The sequence below is a fragment of the Haliaeetus albicilla genome, chromosome Z (assembly GCF_947461875.1).
Source record: "Haliaeetus albicilla chromosome Z, bHalAlb1.1, whole genome shotgun sequence".
NCBI lineage: Eukaryota > Metazoa > Chordata > Aves > Accipitriformes > Accipitridae > Haliaeetus > Haliaeetus albicilla.
Window position 1 is genome coordinate 46,807,375 of NC_091516.1, and position 21,548 is coordinate 46,828,922.

Here is a 21,548-nt window from a genome sequence, read left to right on the forward strand (position 1 = left end):
CTATGAATTTCTTGTTACTTTTGAATCTCTAGTAAATCATACTACCTTTTAATGTATTTTCTTAATGCCTCAAAAGGAGTAGATAATTGAGAAATAGTTTCAAAAATTAATAGCAACCTGCTTGAATGCTTTTTTCCAATACTTGGAATCTTTCAGATGTTCCATCTTATCTCTTAGTTCTTTCAAATCTGGTCAGCTTGTTTAGATAATTCTGTGTTTATTTTAAATTGCAGCTTACTCCATCTGGAAGCATGTCATTGATAAAATCAATGCAGGTTATTAAAAATCCTGTAAAGACATGTGACAAGGTCTATTCCTTGATCCAGAGCTTGACTTCGCAGATCAGGCAAAGAATGGAAGATCCAAAGTCTGCAGGTACTTAAACATTTTTGTAGTTGTATTTAGTTTCTCTTGTTTACATCTGAGAGAAAATTGTAACATAACTTTTCTTCATTAAACTAGCTTTTAGCAGAACTTTAATAAACAACGGGTTAGGGATTTTCACAGTCTGATTCCATATGCATAATTTTACAGTAAAAAGCAGGAGGAACATGTGGTCGTATTGCAGATAAGGGCTCTTAGTGGTGTTCAGAAGTTCAGGCTAGTCCTCAAATGTTTGCAGAAATTCTTGTCTTAATTATTTGAAACTCAGTAGTCCACAAAAGTAATAGGAAAAGCAGGTGGTACTAAAGCTAAGTTACATAGGTACATTTTCATATTTAAGTATCTTTGCTGAAGATCTGTTTCTTGCTGTATGATGTGTAGTAGTATTGCATAGAATGATGCTCAGTATTAATGGTGGTGAACCAGTGACACAGGAAGACTAGAGCTGGAGGTGACCATAGTGCTTTTTTGGTACTAGCTAAATACTGGAATACTTGCTATCAGTGTTCTCTGCAGTGTGTAGTTTGCAAGCAGCTTCTGTTCTGAGGTTTAGCAGTAGAAGTGTCACCTGTACTTAATATCAGTGGGTGTTGTCTATTTGGTCTAATCTCCTGTCCTGGAGTGGGGATAATCCATCCTTTCTACCAGGCTCTTGGCTTTTGCTATTGACATACACAGGAGAGAGAGACAAATGGGATGTGTGGTCTGTTCTAAAACAGAGATGTTGTCATGCTCCACTTTGTTCCTTCTAGAATTTTCTCCCAGCTTTTTTTTTTTGTTGCTTTTTTTTATGTATGATCTGTGCTGTAGAACACTCTATTCTTTGCTGTAGCTTTGCTTAAAGGGTCAGTAGCGCATTTCTGCAGCGAAGCTTTCTACTATCTGGATGTAGCTATGTAGCTGTGATGCTTTCAGCACTAAAATTAACTATATGTGTACGTCTGTTCCCTCTTGTTATAAGTAATAAGTTAACTTATTTGATCTCTTTTATCCCTCTGCATTCAACTGTTACTACCATGTAATTAAAATTTCCCTTTTGTTACTTGGGTGGTCTTGATGACTTTGATGACTTGATGTGTCTATCCAGATATTCAGCTGTACCACAGTGAAACACTAGAACTGATGCTGCGCAGGTGGGCCAAGCTGGAAAAAGACTTTAAAACAAAAAATGGAAGATATGATATTAGCAAAATTCCCGATATTTATGACTGTATAAAATATGACGTGCAGCACAATGGCTCCTTAAAATTAGAAAACACAATGGAATTATACAGGCTTTCAAAGGCTTTAGCTGACATTGTGATTCCTCAGGTAAGGAATTTCAGTTATTAAATAGAATAAGTTGTAGAATAAATGCTTTTTCAAATTTTGTGAAAACATCTTCTCTGCCTTTTCTATTGAAGCTTCCTGTATTGTGCAGTAGTAGAAGCCTTTAACATTACCTCTTACTTTCTGGTAGTAAGCTGATTATTTTTTGTAAGAAAAATTTGATTCATAATTCACTAAGCTGTGTTCAGAATGAATTTTTCTAGGAAATTAAGATATGAACAGGTTTGCTTCCTTTACTGCAGTGTAAAGTGGTTCATCTCAGCCATTCTTCATAGATTTAAGTAGAACCCCTGTGAACAACTGTGCATTCTGAAACTGCATTTAATTTCATTCTTCCTGCTTTTAGAAATTCCATTTTCAGGCTCTTTGCAAATTACAGTTAATCCTAATCTATCTAATTTCATTTGTCTTAAGCATTTTAAATTTTAAAAGACTGACCTGCTGCTTCAAAATGCTGACACTCCCTGATGAAAGTGTACACATTAAGTATCATGGAATTTCAGGCCAGAAACAGACAAGTTAAACTTCCACATAGTACAGGCTGTTAAACTCAGGTTGGCTCTAAAATGTTGTAGACTGCAGGACATTGAATTGTTTTGTGATAACAAGACAGAGCAGACTAAAGCTTTCCCCATGTGTCCCTGCAGTTAGAGCACTGTTGTAAGAGCGGTATTACCCATGTTATATGCAGCAAGTGAGGGATCTTCTTCCTTTCCCCATCTCTCAAACTGCCTGACGGCACGGAGGACAAAAAGACCAATGATGCAAGTATGTGTTGTGTTATATGGGCCTGTTAAGCTTAAATTTTGAATAGAGTGTTAGAGAAGAATAGGTAAAAATGAGAACACATACTGAAGGAAGAAGAACAAAGAAAACTTGATAAGTGTACATAATGCAAAGGAAAAGTGCTTATGTTGCTCTCTAGGGTAGCAAGAATATCCATCAAAATTATGAGAGCACTTTCATGTCATGTATAGAACAGAGCATGAAGCTTCTGGAAGAGAAGATTTTAAAATATTGTAGATACTGTAACAGACATGATATTTTTCCAGTTGTATTTAACTACTATTTTCAGTATTATTTGAGGCGAATAGGAGATCCTTCTGTGGGGTGGTTTACCCCAAACTAAGATAGACATATTAAATAGATAATATGCCTATGTCTCTTTATTGACTATTTAAAAAAAAAAAAAAAGTTACTTGAAATCGGGTGAGATGAAATGCATCATTGATGTCTAAATCTGGAGAGTGCAGTGGGGGGAGGAGGAGGAATAATTCCCTGGATGTTTTGCTTAAGAAAAAGAGCTTCATTGTACCCGAAGGTGAATCCACTTTTGTGGTTTAACTGTTTCTCTGTGTCAAATCAAACAGCAAAAAGGCAAACCACTTGTTCCTTGAAGGGACGCCAGTAATCAAATGTAATAAAGATGTTAAAACAATTTGCAGCCAGAGCAAACTAACAGATGACTAATTGGCTTTAATATACAAGCTTTGAATTAGAAGGCATTTTAATCTTTAACTTAAAAGTCAGTTTCTTCTTACACAGGAATATGGTATTTCTAAGGCTGAGAAACTAGAGATTGCCAAAGGTTACTGCACTCCTCTAGTTAGAAAAATCCGTTCTGACCTTCAGAGGACTCAAGATGATGATACTGTAAATAAGCTTCACCCTCTGTAAGTCTTTTACTTTTTTACATGGTCACATTAATTTCTGTAAGACTTAATGGAGATATTCCATAGCTTTCATATTTGAAATGTCTTACTAGCTCATAGTAATTTTAAAAGTATGATTTATTTATTTGTTGACAGCTATTTCTAAAATAGGGACACATCTCATTATGGTCTAATAAGTTTTGGGGTTTTTTTCTTTCAAGTTACTCCAGGGGTGTTATGTCCCCTGAACGCCATGTTCGTACACGGCTGTATTTCACCAGCGAGAGTCATGTCCACTCCCTGTTATCCACCCTTCGTTATGGTGCCTTATGTGATGTAAGTTGAACACTTTTTCTGATAAAGCCCTGATATTTTGAGAGAAACCAAAAGGACTCAATTGCACTAAGATTGTGTCAATTGAAAGCTTAATTTTCTTAGATGGCTTTGAAATTTATCACACTTTTTCAAACATTTGATTTCTTATTATATATGCAGAGACATATTTCAAATTGCTGGTGTGCACACTGGTAGAAATCAGCAAGCCCTTTAAAGTAATGCTGAATTCCATTGGTGTGTTCAGCCGTATATGTTATGGTCTCAAAGAGATTTGAAAAGGGCAGGTAATCCATTTTTTTCTCTTACGTTGTCAGCTATAATTCTTTCAACTCTTTTTCCTTCAAGTCATCATTAAGGGTTCTCTTGAATTCACTTTTGGACTGGCTTATTATTTTTGACCATTGGCATATTGTCAAGACCTCCCTACCTGACTACAAGAATGCTCATGTAATGCCAAGTTTCTCCTGTTCAGTGGATTGTCTTACTTTCCTATATTGTTGTAGAATGCCTTGAAGGTGGTGCATTATTCTCCATCTGATTGGTTTTGAAACCAAGGACTAAAAAAAGCAAGGTCTCCAGATTCAGAAATGACCTAATTGAGCTCTTGGAGAGGATAAATCCAGCACCACAAAGCCTACATGGCTGCTTCTGAGGCAGAGCTTGATTAATATACTAACTTTTGAAATAGTTGTTTTGACATACTTGCTTCTGGTAATAGATAACTAAACTCATTAATGGCAAAAGCATTTTTAATCCTAGACCTTTGTGACATGCTACAGCAGACACAGTCCTAGTTTTAGGCTGATAAACTTTGACATTTCCTTTAAGGTGGATTACTAAATTATTTTTTTCTAGAGCATGAAAAAAGGTGAATATTAATTTTAAATAGTTTGGGATGTAATGGTTGTATTTCTTCTATGTACTAGAAGCCTTCACTTCCTCTTTGTGTTTGACTGGTAGAGTGGTATCTAGAAACATTTTCCACAATATACTAGTTGAAACTAGTTTATTGCAAAATTAACAATTCCCATAAGGAGAGTTTAAAACGGTGTCTCTGTCTACAAGACATATATCATCATTGGCAAAAGAACATGAAAGATACATTGAAATAAAATATGAAAAATTCTGATATCCATGTTTCATTCCATGAATAATTTTAAGTCACTTTTTTTTCTGGTTGTATCTCTGTTTTTTCCTTAGCTGTAAAAAGCTTTGTACTTCTGCTGTGAATGTAAAATCCATGTAAATGGGGAAAAAGGGAAATCATCAGTCTTTTTAAAGAAAATTGTTGGGGTTTATTTGTTGATATTTTTTTTCCCCTTCATAAGGAATCAAAAGATGAACAATGGAAACGAGCTATGGATTATTTAAATGTTGTCAATGAACTCAATTACATGACACAGATTGTTATCATGCTTTACGAGGATCCAAACAAGGTATTTAAAATGGATAAGTATCTTCAGAAACGAGTAGTACTAAGCTATGTACTAAAGTGTAAACCTATTTAATCATTTCATTCAGGAACTTTCTTCAGAAGAACGTTTTCATGTAGAGCTGCACTTTAGTCCAGGAGCCAAAGGTTGTGAGGAAGATAAAAATTTACCAGCTGGGTATGGATACAGACCTGCCTCCAGAGAGGTAATAATTATGCCTTTCTTTAAAGCAAAAGTTTGTTTTCCTGGATGCGGACATACCTAAAATAAACACTGGGCAATTGTTAGGTAAAAAAAACAAATGTGATTTTTATTTTGGTAGAAAACTGTCTAGTAAAATATAGACAGTCCCAATGTATTATTCCATTTTGAATGGACACTGAGGTAATGGGCACAGATAATTTGGACCTTCTAATGCCTTTGCCAGAATTTTTGCTAGAAATATGAAATACTCATTGTAAGAAAAGTGATATCAACATCAGTGTCACATCAGTGATATTCTGGCAACTGAAAGAAACATTTAAGAAAGCAAGGTGGTTTGGCATGTTATGAATACAGATCGTTGAGGAAGGATTGATATTTTCAAAGATGTATGGGCAGGTCTGTGGAGTTACCACCTGCTTTTTGAGAAATACATGAAATCAAAGCTTCACTGGAATTATTCTGTTGGCTTGTGGGGCCAGGTTTTTATTACTATGTCAACAGAAAATTGGAGTAAGATATGTTGGATGAACAGTGTGGTTAATTAGGACCACACTATCATATGCAGTGGCTGGTTAGGAGCAAATACATAGGTTATTAAAGTTATTTCTTCAATAATATGTGATTTACATCTTGTATTTTTAGAATCATCTGGCTTTATGTTTACACAGAAGATTTATTTAACAGCCACTTCTATCTACATGTTGCAAGGTGTGCGGCTAAATTGAAAATGAATTATGTATCATTTGTAGAATGAAGGCTCAAAGAAAACCTCTCATAGAAATGATAGTGATGAGGAGGCACACGCTCCTAAAAGAGATGAAGCAGACCGGTCAGTAGTGATGTTCAAGCCAATGGTATCAGACCCAATTCACATACACAGAAAGTCACCCCTTCCAAGATCCAGGAAGATTGGTTCTGTTGAAGTAAGTATTTATGTTCCAGATAATGTCTTTCACAGAAATTAATTTTTGCTTACTTTTAACAAAACAAAACCAAATGTAATTCTGCTTTTGATTACACAGAACCAGTATGACGTTATGCCTCACCAAAGGGTTGCTCTTACTCTATGGGAAGTACTTCATGGCAGTAATTTGTCTGAAGGAATTTTTTTTTTAAATGAATTATTATTTTATGATAAGTCTTATTTCCTTTTATCTTTTTAAACCATTTTAGAAAAGCCAATATTTGAAAATGAAGACTTTTTCAGTCTAAACTTACATCTTCAAACTAACATACATTGCTTTTGTATTCATCCTTACAAGACAGCTGCTATTGGGAATTAAGCAAAACTTCAGCGTCATCACGCTGAGAGGGAACAGAGGGATTGGGGGTGGTAGGGGAGGTACAGGAAGTGAGAGACATGTCTTCTGCTGTATTTGCTTTCACGTGGGGTGAAAGTGACTCCACTTGTCAAGCATTTGAAGGTAAGAGAATAAACCGGAAGCTTTCTTTTTCTAAGTGGGTGGGGTTTGTGTTTCATGAATTCTTCAGATAACATCTTGAACAGTCTAGTCTCCTGTGTTGAAGGCCATGACATCTAGGTGTGCTTCACAGGTATGGCTTTAATGTCACAGAGGTGGGGTGATGCACGGCAGTATCACTGATACCATTCGTACAGTTGAGTGGCAAAGCTTCAGATGGTGCATAGAGGCACTTCTGTGATATTAACGCTAGAAGCAGACTAACAGCTTCTTATTGCCTCATTTTCAGTTGCTTAAAACCATCAGAAATGAAGATTCATACTAAAAGCTTTTCCTTCCATGTTTGTGCTGGGAATGGGCTGTTTGTATGCAATGAAAGTATTACAGATTTGCAAGTAACTTGGTTATTGGTAGCGTGGAGAGAAAAAGATGCATGGTCCCTTCTGTAAGGGTATCTGTATAACTTCACATGACTTCCATAAATTAACAGAGATAATAAATGTGAATGTTTTATAGATTCTGTTTCCAAGTTTTATCATAAACAAATGCTCACAACATCCATATTTTGGATTTTTAAAAGCTGATTTCACTATGATCATGCAAACTCCCCTCCTAGTTATGAGTTCAAATACACATAATAGTCTATTACTTCAGACTTTTAACCATTTTCATAAATTATGTAGAATTTACTTTCAAAAGGTATCAATAACATAAATTTCTAAGTTTTGACTGTGCAGATAACATGTTCAGATGGAATTGTTTCAGCATTCAGTGCCTGTTTATTTGCTGGAAGAAAATAGCCAATTTAAAGAAAACATACAGTGAAACTTTTTTTGAAAAAGTAAAAATGGAAGTTTCATCTGGCCTACTGAAATCTGCAAAACCAGTATTTGGAATACTTAAACCAAATGGTATTTTGAAATGTTTTAAAAAAGTCATTGCAACTTAAACTGCAACTGCCTTGAACATTTTTTTTTTTCCTTCCTCCTGTAAGCCAATTCTCTCTTCACCTATGTCCATTAATTTGTAAGGACACTGTCAGGTGTGAGATTATATTGAAGTTTTAATCTGGGGTATAGTCAGCAATATTTACATAAGGATCACAACTGCGATTGAGTCATGGAAAAAAAAAAGCAGAGTTCTAACAGTAAAACAAAGTATGGCTCATCGACATTGGAAATCAACTTCTATATAGCTAAAAATGTTGATTGCTAATGATACATAATGATGTAGGGCATGGGGGACTCTTAGCCTGACACTGTCCTCCGTTGAAGTCTCGATAGGTGTCCAGCATTAAATAACTCTTAGGGCTTTTTTAAGGTTGGAAGACTACTACCAGTCAGGTTGGTGCTACTACCAGTGAGTCAGTTGTAAAGTCTCAAAGGCAATTCTAACAATGAGAACCTTTTAGATAAGGTTATAGACTAGAAAACTATTAAGTAATAAATAGGAAAGTTTAATGTACTTAGAGGGGGAAAACTATTAAACAGTATGTCAAGGATAACATATTCTGTTTCCAGTGTGCGGGAAATTCTTAGAGTTATGCATCAATTATTGACAATGATTACTTTTCTCTCATATCTAATAATTAGTCTACCAGAAATTTGATCAAAGAGTTGTCTTAAAAGATACAATTGGATGAAAAGATAAAAGTGGAACTGATAACTTCTAATATTGTAATATTACTCTTTCCTGTTTGCTGTTTAATAGTTTTAAAAGCAGTATATAAAAGGGTGCAAACAGATTGGGTTTTTTTCTTTTCTGTTCGTTTGGCTCTGTTGAATCTAACTTTGCATGCTTTGCTGTTTTTTGCCCCCTTTCTCACTTCCAGGAAGAGAGCCCCCTGAGTGTGTCTAGCCCAGAGTGTATTGGTACCTGGCTGCATTACACCAGTGGTGTGGGTACTGGGCGTCGAAGACGCAGATCAGGGGAACAAATCACTTCTTCCCCTGTCTCCCCTAAATCATTGGCTTTCACATCCAGTATTTTTGGCTCATGGCAACAGGTTTTTAAACTTTACTTCATTAAACATTATTATGCATTCCAAGCAACAACCAACTGTCTTTAAGGACATCTAATCCCTTGTTATGGATTATGTGTGAAGCAAATTCTTCCACTTCTTAAAATTACTTCCCGAGAATGTTTGGGGGGAAAAAGAGCAAGTGCATGTTTTTCCACTGAATGTGTTACACGTTTTCCTAAAAATTTGGTTTCTTTATAGGAATTGCAAATGTTACCACAGTAAAAAAGACTTAGTCTACTGCCTAATGAAAGAGATTTCTGCTTTGGTTTAGTTGTCCTTTAAGACTTTAAAAACAACTTTGCTTAATTTGGTGGTAGGTAAATTGAAAAGCTTTTTTTTAATAATTGCAACCAATACCATTTAAAATAATTTATTTGGTACTTCATATTGCTATTCAAAACTTGTTTTGCATATATCATATTTTCAGTGGCCTGGTATTAACTACTGCAGGGGAAAAACTCTAGCACTAATAATTCTTGCCTTCTGTATCTGGAGGTATCTGAAACTCCCAACACAGTACGTCATCCATTGACTTGTACAATATTTCAAAGATTTTTTCTAAATACTGGGGGGGAAAGGCAGGAAAAAAAGAAACAATAAATTTTTTTGAAGTACCAGTGAAGATCTAAAGATTGTTTAGTATGTTGAGATATTGTTTACATGTATGACAATGGATGGTGTTCTGTTAACCATATCCTTTTTCTTTGAAAATTTTCATAATTTCTTTTTATTGTGCAAAATTCTAAAACTATTTACATAGGAAAAGTTGATATCAGTAAAGGCTGTGAGCATCTGAAGATTATGCTGATTGAGCCCGTGCATGGATCAGTGATTGTATGGTGTCCTCAATAGCTTGTCTGTCTTTCCTTCCCTCCCCTCCTTTTTTCAATACAGGCGCAGTTTAGGAGAGTGCATTTGGTAAAATGAAATAAAATGTCTCAAATGTCTGTTCTCATATCGGTCTTGGTCTGTGTCCTTTCTCATTCTGAATGCTTGCTTTGCACCACTCCATTGCAAGGAACTCATATGTGTAATGGACTCCCTTCAGAAGGGGATATTGCATGATCTTTCATGTTTCCTTTACATTCTTTTACTAACACTTATCATACAGCTTATTAACACTTGTCTGTCTGAAACAGGCTGCTGTATCAAGTTAAATGGACATTTCATGCTGCTGTTCTACTTTCCCTTATTTTTCTGTCTTTTATATCCAGGTCTTATCAGAAAGCAATAGTAACTTACGAACACCAAGAACTATTCTGGAACAAAAGCAGAGTGGTCTAGGTATGTGCCTACAATTGAAATTTTCTTTGATGTTAGCAGCTTTTCATCTGCCTGTTGTTCTGTACAGTTGTACATTCTTTGAATAGCTTTTATGTTAACAGGACCCAATAGTATTTGTTATCAATAATATATGCTGAGTGTCTGTCTATGAACTAGACAATTTTTCTGCAGCAAAGTTTTTAAATAAATTATAACTGAAAAGAACAAATTGTTTGAGACTGTTCACATTGACTCTGTACTGCTCGCAACAGGTACACAACGTTATTTTTAACATAAAGTAGATGTTTAAGATAATGTAGTTCATGACTGAGTTTTTGGGTTTTGCAAGAATCTTTTGGATTGAAATGGCCTGCGCTGGAAACTGTTAAAACACTTTTCTCAAAAATTAACATTTCCTACTGTGGGCAATTGATGGAATTGAAGGTGTTTTACTGAGGGGAGGGGGTTAGGGAAAAAACCTCAAGTTTCTTGATAATATCAGGGGCTTTGCACACATTCCCTCTCCTAAAATCAATTTCTTCCTTTCAGCATTAGAATGAATCATGCAATAATTCAAGGAGTTGTTTCAAATTCTTTTAATTCAAGTGGTGCTTTTCTGTTGCTTCTTTGAAACAGGCATACATATGACTCAAATGCAAAAATAGGAAATCTTGCACTACTGTAAATCAATATTGCATTTTTTTCTGTGTGTCTTGGGAAAAATTAAGTGTGGAAAATGCATAAGCTATATGCATAAACTTAGAAGTAGCTTTTTCTGTCTTTGTAAAGAGCTGTATTTTTTCTATGTCTAATCTTTCTGTGATACTTTTCTCCCTATTATATTTTTCCCTTAGTAAAATGCATACATCAGGTGCTCCTGTTTATTGAAGTCATGTTTTTTATTGTGTGCTTGCTAAAGTTAAATAACTTTTCTTTTGCCGATGTGTGACACAATATGGCTTGTGGAAGTTGATGTATTTCTGTGCATAGATTAAGGTATTACAGTTGATGTGAAAGGCTTTTGCCACAGACCAGGCACCAATTTATTTTGGCTGTGATTGGTCACATGTGCTGGTAATGTTTCCTCCCACTGGGTCATTAAAAGTAATGAAAGGAAGTATTGCTGGATAGATAGTTGTTTTTCAAAAAAAATCTGCTGCTACTTATCTAAAATGTAAAAGATAAGTTCTGAGTGAAAAACCACTTCTCCTTTCAACCAGTAGTAAAAACTAAAGGAAAAAAATTGCAACATTTTTTTCCATTTTGTTCATTGTTGTTTGTAAATATCATTTATGGTTGATTACAAAAGTTATTTTTATATTTCTGTCTGTGGCCTTCAGTGATTTGTTAAAATTCCCATCCTAGTGGCAGGAGTGTATGAGTTGTAACAAAAGTACTCTCACTTGCATGGACATGTACAAAAGTCTTCTCAGGAAAGGAAGTCAAGCTAGACTTGATGAAACGTTTAGGTATTTTCAGTTTGTAACATTATCAATGATAGTAGCTGAAATACGAATAGAGTATTTCCAGTTTGGTTAACATTTTGTTGGGGTTAGAAGGGAAATATTTCCATATTAAGTCTGTGGAAATGCATGAGTACTTCATTGCAGCCTGTCATCTCAAAGGTTGATTTGGATGGAAAGCAATGAGCAGTATTTTTCCAGTGTATATTTGTTTCAGAACTGCAGCTTTTAAAACACACAACTTTCACATCATCATCATCATCATCATCATCATCTTGGTTTTGTTTTGTTGCTTTGGTTACGTATACATTGATGCTAACTGGTAACTTTTCTTTACCAAAAGTGAAAACAGGACAAGAACTCACTTTAAAGCCAGTCCTCTCTTTGCACATATAGCAGAGGGTGCTGTGTCATGAGTAGAAGCACAATAAATTATGATAGTTTCAGCCTACAAGTACCACTCTGACATTACAAGCATATTGTGAACCTGTCCAAGGCACTGCCAAAAGCTGCCTTTTGTGTGGTAAGAGCCATGTGCTTGCATGCTGCATGCATCCCCAATGTGAATGGACGAACACCTGGTTGTTGTATGTATTTTCTCTAACTCCCATCAGGGTCTCACTGTGCGGGCCTGTTTAGCACCTCAGTGCTCGGGGGTTCTTCAAGTGCACCTAACCTACAGGATTATGCTCGTACTCATCGTAAAAAGCTGACTTCTTCTGGCTTCATAGATGGTATGTGCACACTCTCGCACATGCACGCACAAATCCATGTGCCACATTAAACCTCTAAAGATAAATCCTAGGTTACTGATTTTAATGGAATCCTAGAATCCTTTGCCTTAGTATTAATTGTATGAGTTTCTATTGCTTCTTTATTGCCTGTAGCTTGCTTATGTTTAACTTAATAGCATAGTTAATTCTTGTTTTTGTCTTGAACACTAGCTCACAGACTTGTAATGCGTGCCAGGAGATTTCAGCAAGTGCATTTTCTAAGTAAAATAAAACTTTGGTTTTGAAATTCTTTTCTTATTTTAAACTTCAGGTTTTATCATTACTTATTGATTGTGAAATGAAATAAATTACTTGGAGCATATACAAGGAATGAAAGAAATTATAAACTAATAAGTTAAATACTGATGGTGAAAATTTTAGGATTCCTGGCCTTTTTTCGGTGGGGTTTGGATTACAAAGGAGCAGGAGGTTTTCAGTTTTAGATAATCTGGGGTAGAGAAGAAACTCTGGCTAGATTTCAGAATGCAAAGATGCCAAAGTACACCATTATAACTCTGAAGGTGAAACAGTATTCATGCTGTTTTCCTCTCAGTTCACTACTCAGTGTTCAACTCTAACCTGTTATAAGCTTGTATGCCAGAATCACGAGCTCATTCTGCTTGTTTTCATACACTTCATTACACATCTTGTAGTTACCAAGAATCCAAATTTTCTTCTTTTTAACCTCTGTTTAGATTTTAGCCCTTTTCCTTGGTCCCTTCTGCATGCCACTCAGTTCTAATACCTTCTCATCTTTTCTTTTTTTCTTTCTTCTTCTTTTCCTTTTTTAAAATGTCCCTCTTTTGGTAGCTGTTACAAATTTCAGGTACCTGTTTTTCTCTTTCTCAGACACCACACGCGGTTCTGCTGTTAAAAGGTTTTCTATCTCATTTGCTCGACACCCAACCAATGGTACGTTTTGCTTTTATTTTAAAAACAAAAACGAAAACAAAAGGTTCCTTGCTTCTTCCCTTTTATTTTTATTTCAAATACGGGGTGTACAGTATCATCTAGCCGTCTGTCGTTCCTAACTTCAAGGACAACTCCAAATATATTTGTGACCATTAGATATCCTAAGTCCCTTATTTACCATTCATTAGTATAAATACAGTATCAAAATTTATTCCTTAGAAAAATCCTTGAAAAAATCAAAGTGCTACTGTTAATCATGATCTCTGTAATAAATTATCCTCCCCAGTTTCTTGTGTGATCAGACTGTATGGTGTAAGATAAAAACAGAATTAAATCTGATCTTTATTGGGCATACACTTCTTGATAGCTGCTGCTTCTTCTTTGTCTTTCTCCTGCTGAGCTGTTTCCCTGAGCCTCCTGATGCTAAATTAAATCACTGAATTGACATGGATTTTATTACCATCTTCCTGAAGTGATGCTAAATTAAAAAACTAAAGCAGAAGCTTTGATTCCATTCCTGCTAAATTGCTACATGTATCATCGAACAAAAATTTATTTTACCTTATCATACTTCTTTGTTCATCAGATGTGCAAATTACTTAAATATTGCACTAAAAATCACAGCAAGAGAGCTGCCTGTTGCTTACATTGACCTCTTGAGCTTCAAGAGTGAGAGTTAACTTGTCTTCAGTCTACCATAGTTACAAAAAAAGTCTGGTTTAACACACAGGACAGAGGTACGTCTTTCTCTTCCTCAGCAAAATATTTCGTGCCTACCATTCTATGTGATTAAATAGGCACAAAATGTCTCCTGTTCATGAAAACTAGACTTGGTTTTCAGCACCCCCCAGATCTTAATGTAGCTTTTCCAGATTTCTTAACTGCAGTTTTAAAATGTGCGTGACTGCTGGCTGAGTACAGTGATGGTGTTATTATTGAAACTGCAGTGGAAATCATCAGCATTTTCATGTTAGATTCAAAATATATTTGCTTAGAAACAAGGATTAAAAAAAAGACTGAGTTTTTGTTTGGCTTTGCTGAGAAGCAAGTAGTCCTTTATTATATGCATTTGGAATCCATAGTGACTTTTTGTACTGCAATGCTTCTTGAAGGGAAACTGCTATAGGAAGGCTGAATTAATACCATTAAGACTGTTTTTGATGTAAAAGGCCAATTCTGGTGTCCTATTTCAAATAGGGAAGTTAGGAGTCCATTTTTTATCTTTAGACTCAAACCAAATAGTATTTCCAAAACATACAAGGTCTGAAAGTAAGGAGTATCAGTGTCTAGTAATGTGATTACTTTCTGTTCCATTTAGCACTATCTTTTTGTGACTGCATTCTTTAAAAAAAATCTAAATTGCTTTTAATGAATGCATTGATCATTCTGATTCATTTAATACAGCAGTTTTACCACACATCTTTTACACGATTAATGCATGCTGTATAAGCTCCTATGAAACCTAAGTATATTGCAGGTTTCCAAGGGTTCTGTACTAACATAAGAACATATTGATGTTTTGTTTGTCCTCTGGGCTGTCATTTTGATTCTCCTTGTCCCTTTCACTCTGTTTTTTCTTATTTTTATGTTGTTATCACACCCTCTAACTCATTTCAGACTACCCCCCCCATCTTTAGTTCAAGGAACATGGTGAAACAAGTATCTTCTGACAGTGCTTTACCTTATTTTCTGGGCCTCTGTGCAGAACACCCACACCTCTTTAGGTGCTGGTCCATTTCCTCTGTGGAATTTCTAGGCTCCAGTGGTATGTCTCTATAGCTTTTAAATGTAAGACAGCAGGGTGGCTTTTTGAGATGCTGCGTTAACCCTTTCATTGTCTTGCCTTTTGATGGGGACAGTGCTTTAAGAATAAATATAACCAAAGCTCAAAGGCTGTTAGTTTACAGGAAATTGCTTTTTTAAAGGGATACTGTCAGGTGGCTTCATCATTAAAATTAAAATTTATTTCTCATAACATCATAAAATATTTAAAGAAAACACTGAAGATAGGTTTCCAGGGCATCTTTTAAGTCATATCCCTTAGATGCAAAGATACTACAACAACATGGTGGGATATGGCTATCTGATAGCAGAATTCTCAAAACTGAACAAAAACCTATGGAGAGGAAATTCCTGAAAGGAGAAAATGTTTTTTTTTTTCTTTTTTTAAAGGGCATAGGTGTATTTTGAAATTCCTTTCTGGTTTTCTGTAACACTGCACTATGATGGTAATAGTTATTAAAAAGTTAACCTGACATTGTCCCACTACATTCTTTGCAAAATTAAAAAAATAAATTCTCATTCAAGTGATAGTGACTTTTCTGTCAGGGTGCAGAGATAAATCTTGTATTTTACTGTAATGCAAAGAAAGGGTTTGCGCTTTGCATGCATGCATAGTTATTTAGGATATTAATATGTATGCCAAACATCTTAGTGCTTACACTGAAGCTTAGCTACTGCCTTTATAGGAAGATAGAAATTAAGTATGTGGTGGTGTTTCTTTACATGAAAACCAAGTTTCCATCAAATGCAACTTTTTATTTGTAATATAAGTGAAGCTGACATAAGTATACTTCAGCTGATTGTATATTTGAAGCAACTGTCCCTCAAATATGAGTATGGCTAAGGTGTATCCAAATATAAATACAGACATTTGGGGGTTGAAATTTTGCTGAGTTACTTCTCTATGCAAAGCACTAAGTGGGGAGTGAATGGGGAACACTGGATATCACAGAAATATTGATGCTTATTATTTTAGGGGAGGGAACAGTTCACAGTCATAATGCTATCTCTAATAAATGTACCTTGAACTGAAATTCTAAGCATTATTTCATTCACTATTGTTTCTTCATTTAAATATCTTAAAAGAAATGTAGCAAATGTAAATTTACAATATTGAATTGCAAAGTTGTAATGTTACAGCTGTATGTTGAAAACACTAATGGACATATTTTCCTCTTCTGAAATGCAATTGGATGAAGAGCTGTTCATTGAGTTATCAAACTTGCATCACTGTAGAGAACTACAATTTTTTTTTTTTTGCCAAGATGTTTAAATGCTTTTTAGTATGTTAGTAATATGGATATGCATGGTTGGTGTGTGATCAATACTAATGTAGAAAAGCAAAGTCCAATAATTTTTTTTATTTTGGGTTGCTATACTTACCTGTTCTAATATATGAAACTTAGAGTCTTTTGAGTACTGTTTTTAAATGCATAAAGGTAGGTGTAAATCTGTCTTACAAAGTTAAAACATGTAACGTCAAGGTACAAAAGTGCTAACAGTGGTTTTCCTTTGATATTGAAGGCAACAGTTTGTTTTCACAGAATACTGAAGATGGTAGAACATGAATTCTGCAAATTTATTTCTTGGAAGTCTTAGCATGTTTAGCGCTTGCCTGCTAACAGTTGACACCATAGCTACTACCCTATTTTACTTGCATGAATGAGTTATCTATTTAGTGTTGTGCCAGGTATGAGAATGAGTAGGAGAAATACTACCATTTCCTGACTATTTTTTTTTTTAACTGATTTACTACGTTTGTCTTAGAGGAAAGTTATCTTTCATGAACTGATTTGGGAATAGAGTGCAGCTGTAATGTTTGAAGACCACTTTATGTGTATGTGGGATTTGTATCCCATGGTATGTTACATGGTACCTTTAGTTTAGTACACCCTGGAAATTGGCACATCTTGTTCCAAGTCCTGTAATATCTAGTGCCCATGATGTGTAAAGTACTATGTCTGCATGTGCTGATTTAAAATAAGTACTTTTTATCATGCATTAATACTTGTCCATACGATAGATTAAATCCTGTCTTATGTTTGGAAATATCTTTTTTTTTTTTATTGTTTCTCTTTCAGGTTTTGAACTGTATTCCATGGTGCCTTCTATTTGCCCTTTGGAAACTCTACACAACTCCTTGTCTCTGAAGCAGGTGGATGAATTTCTTGCCTCTGTTGCTGCTCCATCGAGGGAAAATCTACAGGAGACATGTACTGATTTTAGCTTGTAATTATGTTCATTTTAAATTGTTAAATATTGTCTAGGTAGTCTTTTGAGTATTTTACAGCTAACAAGTATTCTAAGAATATTGCTTTAAAAAAAGTGAAATATGTACATAAACCATAATTTTAATTTTTGCAGTATCCTTTTGCGGTATGAACACTCTCATAATTCATTGAAGTAGTGTCTCTGTTGACTGGGGTACTAAATTGAGAATTTAATGAAATTGTAATTAGTTTATTTCCTCAAATTAAGAACTTCTCTGTACTGTCCACACTGTTAGCTGAATTACAAGGAATGCTTTTTAGTAAGCATGCAGTATTTCCAGCTTTATACTGTACTGTTGTACTGGCAGTAACCTCAGCAGAGTACTGTTGCCTTTTACAAGCCTTTTACATCTTAAAACTGTTATTTCATGTTTCTTTCAATATTACTTGGGGTTTCACCTGTGGAGTGCCTTGCAGTTACTTAATTTTTTAGTAGTTTGTGCTGCATGTTTAAGTGATTTTGAAATGAAATGCAAACTGAGTTCTATCCATGTGCATGTCTCTGGGAAGATCACTTCCCATTGTGATTCTGCTGCTGTGTCTTTGGAAATTATTTCAGTTAGGCCAGATTTACTACATACTAGGATGCTTATAATTCATGTGTCAGGTGATTGAAGAAGATCACTTCCCATTGTGATTCTGCTGCTGTGTCTTTGGAAATTATTTCAGTTAGGCCAGATTTACTACATACTAGGATGCTTATAATTCATGTGTCAGGTGATTGAAAATCATTCTTCTTGAGAAAATGTCTAAAGACTCATGCTTTGATCAGAAAATTTTTATTTGCTAGTACTGGTACAAAGGTTACCCAGCTGTTAGGATTTTCCCTTTTTTTTCTGTTACAGGATTTTCCCCTTTTTTAAGTTATTTTAGTTTTATACAGTTTAGATTTTAATCAGCAGCCAGTTTGATAGAGTTAGCCTCCGATATCTGAGAAAGAAGATAAGCAATTTAAGAAAACTGATGTTACTGAAAAAGAACTCAGGAAGGTTTAGAGCGATTTTAACGTTCTTAGCTATTTAAAATGCATTGTCACACTGGTTAGGAGATTCATGTCTCTTCAGAATCAGTTCAGAATTTAGCAAGACAAAAATATATTTTTTAAAAACTGTCATACTTCTGTGGTGGTCTGGTTGTCACTCTTTTATAAAGGAGTGGTTGGAAATTAAACCTGATAGAACTGAGGCCATAGATGCTTTGCTCTCCTGCTTTCCTGTAACATTTGGAAGTTGTCTAGAGAGTAATGTATCGTATGTATTTTTCATAGGCGTTTTGGACTAAATGCCTGTTGCAGTGCGATCTTCATAACCTAGGAGAAGTAGTACTAATGCTTTTGCCAGTCTTCTGGCAAGGCAGCTGTTGCTGAAATTTGGCTTAGCTGCCTTAGCAGCATGAAGTTACCATGTTTCTTTCCGAGGTAAAAAGAACATTTTTAGATTTGTCTTTCATGCTTTGAAGTTTTGACACTAGAGTAAAAAATCGGTAGCTGAGCTACAGGTTGTATAACTGTGGCATCTATATTGCTGGACAGATACACAGTTATGTGGCTACTATTTTTGACATTTTGCTCAGGTGAGAGTATTTTTATTATTAATGATATGTATCTTTTCCCCCCTTCCCCCCTCCCCCCCATTTCAGCTTCTCCAGCTTACATGATTCCACTGCCAGGAAGAAAAATTTCTTTAAATACATACACCCCTGCAAAAATTCAACCAACACCACTTGAAACTTTGCCTGAAAGGCTAGCAATAGAGAAACCAACCTTATGTAAGTAACTTATGGCTATTTTGTTTACATTATTTCCAGCAGTACTATTCTTTCTCATATATTACATAGTTTCTTAGGGCAGCTGTTTCTTAACATTCCCTGTCAGTGGGGTCATTTCACAGGTCAGTGAGAACTCAGTAGCATTGCACAAATAGTTTTAGCAGTAAAACTGCGTTAATAGTTACTTTCTCTTATCCTCTGAAGTGTTTGAAAGAATTTCTATGGCTTGAAAATTCATGGGGTTTTATTTTGTTTTGAAGTGTGACAATATTCCCAGCTATCTCCAAGTAAGACAAGCAAAGGAAATTTACTTACTTAAGTGGCAGAATTTCTAAGATGTTTTCTGAACATTTAGCATAGAGCTGTGTGACCAGGTTCTGACTAAAGCTGCCAATAACATGATGATGCATTCAGTCATTAGTATACGCAGTCTGAACTGTTGGGTAGCTACACTGCTTTTGGATGGCTGTGCTGTATAGAAGGCCTCTAGAACAAAATCAGGTTGCATTTCTGGTTTCTTTAGATACAGTGTAGCTTTGTGTCTTTCTCTGGTAGGTAACTTGTGTTTTTTCTTGCTTTTAATGCTTTTTAGCATGGATATTCTTAAGTGTAAAACCTAATACTTTTTTTCTTTATCTGTACAGCTACCCGTGGATCTTCTGTTTGTGTATCTAATGTTAAGCTATCTCTTGAAGAGGTCTCACTAGATGTCGAACTTAGTGGGGAAACACTTTCTGAGAAGAAGTGAAGTTGATCAGACAAAACTGGAAGCAACTTAAACAATTCTTTAGTGTGTGTGTTCAACAAAATTACTGAGCTTTCAAAAGCCATTCATGTCTGCAGCTCATAGTGCACTTAATCTTTAGTTCATACATGGTTCACTAGTGCGCACGCTACATATTTAGGTCAAATGTCTTTTCTCATTTTGTAAAACATTTCAGGAAATATATTTATCAGTTAGATGAACTGCACACCTTTAATGGAAAAGCTGCACATGAACCTTTTCAGTGTCTTCAAATATTTACTGTAAACTTGTACAAAAAGAAAGTACCAGTGCAGTGGTATGTTTTACAGTGACTCTGTTGATGTCGCTGTAATGAAGGCATTGTCTGTTGTTAACATAAACTTCTATTTTCAGGAGTTTATAATCTCCCTGTGAATTTCTTTTGTGGGCTGAAATGTTACACACATCTTGGCTAGAAGCTTTTTTTTAATTTAACTACATTTCCAAAGAGATCTCTTTTGCCTGGTTTTGAAGATAAGCAGATATTTTCTGCATTTGAATTACTTTATATCATATATGCTGCAATAATTAGGCATGATGGAGTGAGTTAATGTATTGTCACTTTTGACTGTCCTTATTTTTATTCTGTGTTTACATCAGACCTGTAACATTCAAATACATCTTCTCTTTTGTTGTTTAGTATACATGCTTGTATACGGGTACCTGTACATCACCCAGTGGATAAAACTGTGTTTTATATGCTTTTATCAAAACCTTCTTTTGTTTACTAAAAAGACAGTTTTATTTGCTTTGCCATAAGTTTCTACAAAAACGTGATATTAAAAAGCAGGTTTTTGTAAAAAGAGAAATGGTTACAGCTGGTCTGCTAGTAAGTTTATCGTAAAAGTTGTAAATATTCCATCTATGCTTTATTATCATCCCTTCAGAGCAGAGAGAGACTATGGTCTACCACAACAGTGCTTACTATTGCAAAATACTCAGGACTCATCATGGCCTGGGAATTTTCATATCTCTCTCCTTCCAGTCTAGGTCCTCGACAGCAACTCTCATTAAAAAAAAAAAAAACAAACCAACCAACAAACCCAACAACCATTAAAGATTTTACAAGAGCTGTGAGAAGCATTAGTAAATCAGTGGAACTTTGAGTTATTGGGTTATGTAGAGTAATCATCCAGTCTCAGAAGTTCTTGTGATTTTATCTGTGGCATGGAACATTATTGAATTGTTATAATTATCCCAAATGTATGAAAATATAGTCCACTTTTGTAAGTTCAAGTGGCTGATATTAATAACAGACTTCATAAACTACAAGTTAGATAATTCCTTTCACATTTAAGTTGCAGAAGACATAACTTCTGAGTAATATTTTTAAGTAGGGCTCTTACTTGTCTCCAGAGCCAGTGCAACTATAATTACATTCACTTTGCCATGGGGTCTGTTTTCAGTGTTTATCACACATGAAATGGCTTCAGCAGACTAATTCTAAAAATGCTGGTTAAATACCAAAAATATGAAGGGTTTCACAGCTATATACTTAAAACATTTCATTTTCTGTAGTATAATTGTGTTATTGACAATGTTGGTCTTGCACACAACTGAATGTACACTTGTTTACTGTTTTAAAAAATACTGTTAAAATTCAAGTATGCGTATCATTCCAGTCAACCAAAGCTGTGGCATAACTTTTTTTTATGTGCTCCTAAATAAAAACAAGGTCACTGGCAACTTCTCTCCATTCTGTTTTCCTTTAAGAGTATATGTGAAGTATAGTAAGTAGTTTACTCAGTAGTC

At 35.1% G+C, this 21,548-nt stretch overlaps 1 protein-coding gene across 14 annotated transcripts in view; it reads left to right on the plus strand.

The window, feature by feature from the left end:
- Window positions 1–21,482, plus strand: part of PPIP5K2 (diphosphoinositol pentakisphosphate kinase 2) — a 51,834-nt gene extending 30,352 nt beyond the window's left edge. For 2 of the 14 annotated variants that reach the window (XM_069776095.1, XM_069776094.1), the window contains exons 18-32: window positions 234–375; window positions 1,472–1,695; window positions 3,259–3,386; window positions 3,587–3,701; window positions 5,030–5,137; window positions 5,223–5,339; window positions 6,088–6,261; window positions 8,591–8,764; window positions 9,997–10,066; window positions 12,123–12,242; window positions 13,131–13,193; window positions 14,899–14,958; window positions 17,057–17,188; window positions 18,884–19,012; window positions 19,657–21,482. In XM_069776095.1, the coding sequence (XP_069632196.1) occupies window positions 234–375; window positions 1,472–1,695; window positions 3,259–3,386; window positions 3,587–3,701; window positions 5,030–5,137; window positions 5,223–5,339; window positions 6,088–6,261; window positions 8,591–8,764; window positions 9,997–10,066; window positions 12,123–12,242; window positions 13,131–13,193; window positions 14,899–14,958; window positions 17,057–17,188; window positions 18,884–19,012; window positions 19,657–19,760 (1,860 nt within the window). In that variant the 3' untranslated portion in view covers window positions 19,761–21,482. Of the gene's footprint in view, window positions 1–233; window positions 376–1,471; window positions 1,696–3,258; window positions 3,387–3,586; window positions 3,702–5,029; window positions 5,138–5,222; window positions 5,340–6,087; window positions 6,262–8,590; window positions 8,765–9,996; window positions 10,067–12,122; window positions 12,243–13,130; window positions 13,194–13,779; window positions 14,871–14,898; window positions 14,959–17,056; window positions 17,205–18,883; window positions 19,013–19,656 lie in introns of those variants that run through there. The other 12 variants (XM_069776100.1, XM_069776096.1, XM_069776097.1 and 9 more) reach the window with 12 other exon arrangements.
- The last annotated feature ends 66 nt before the right edge of the window (window positions 21,483–21,548 follow it).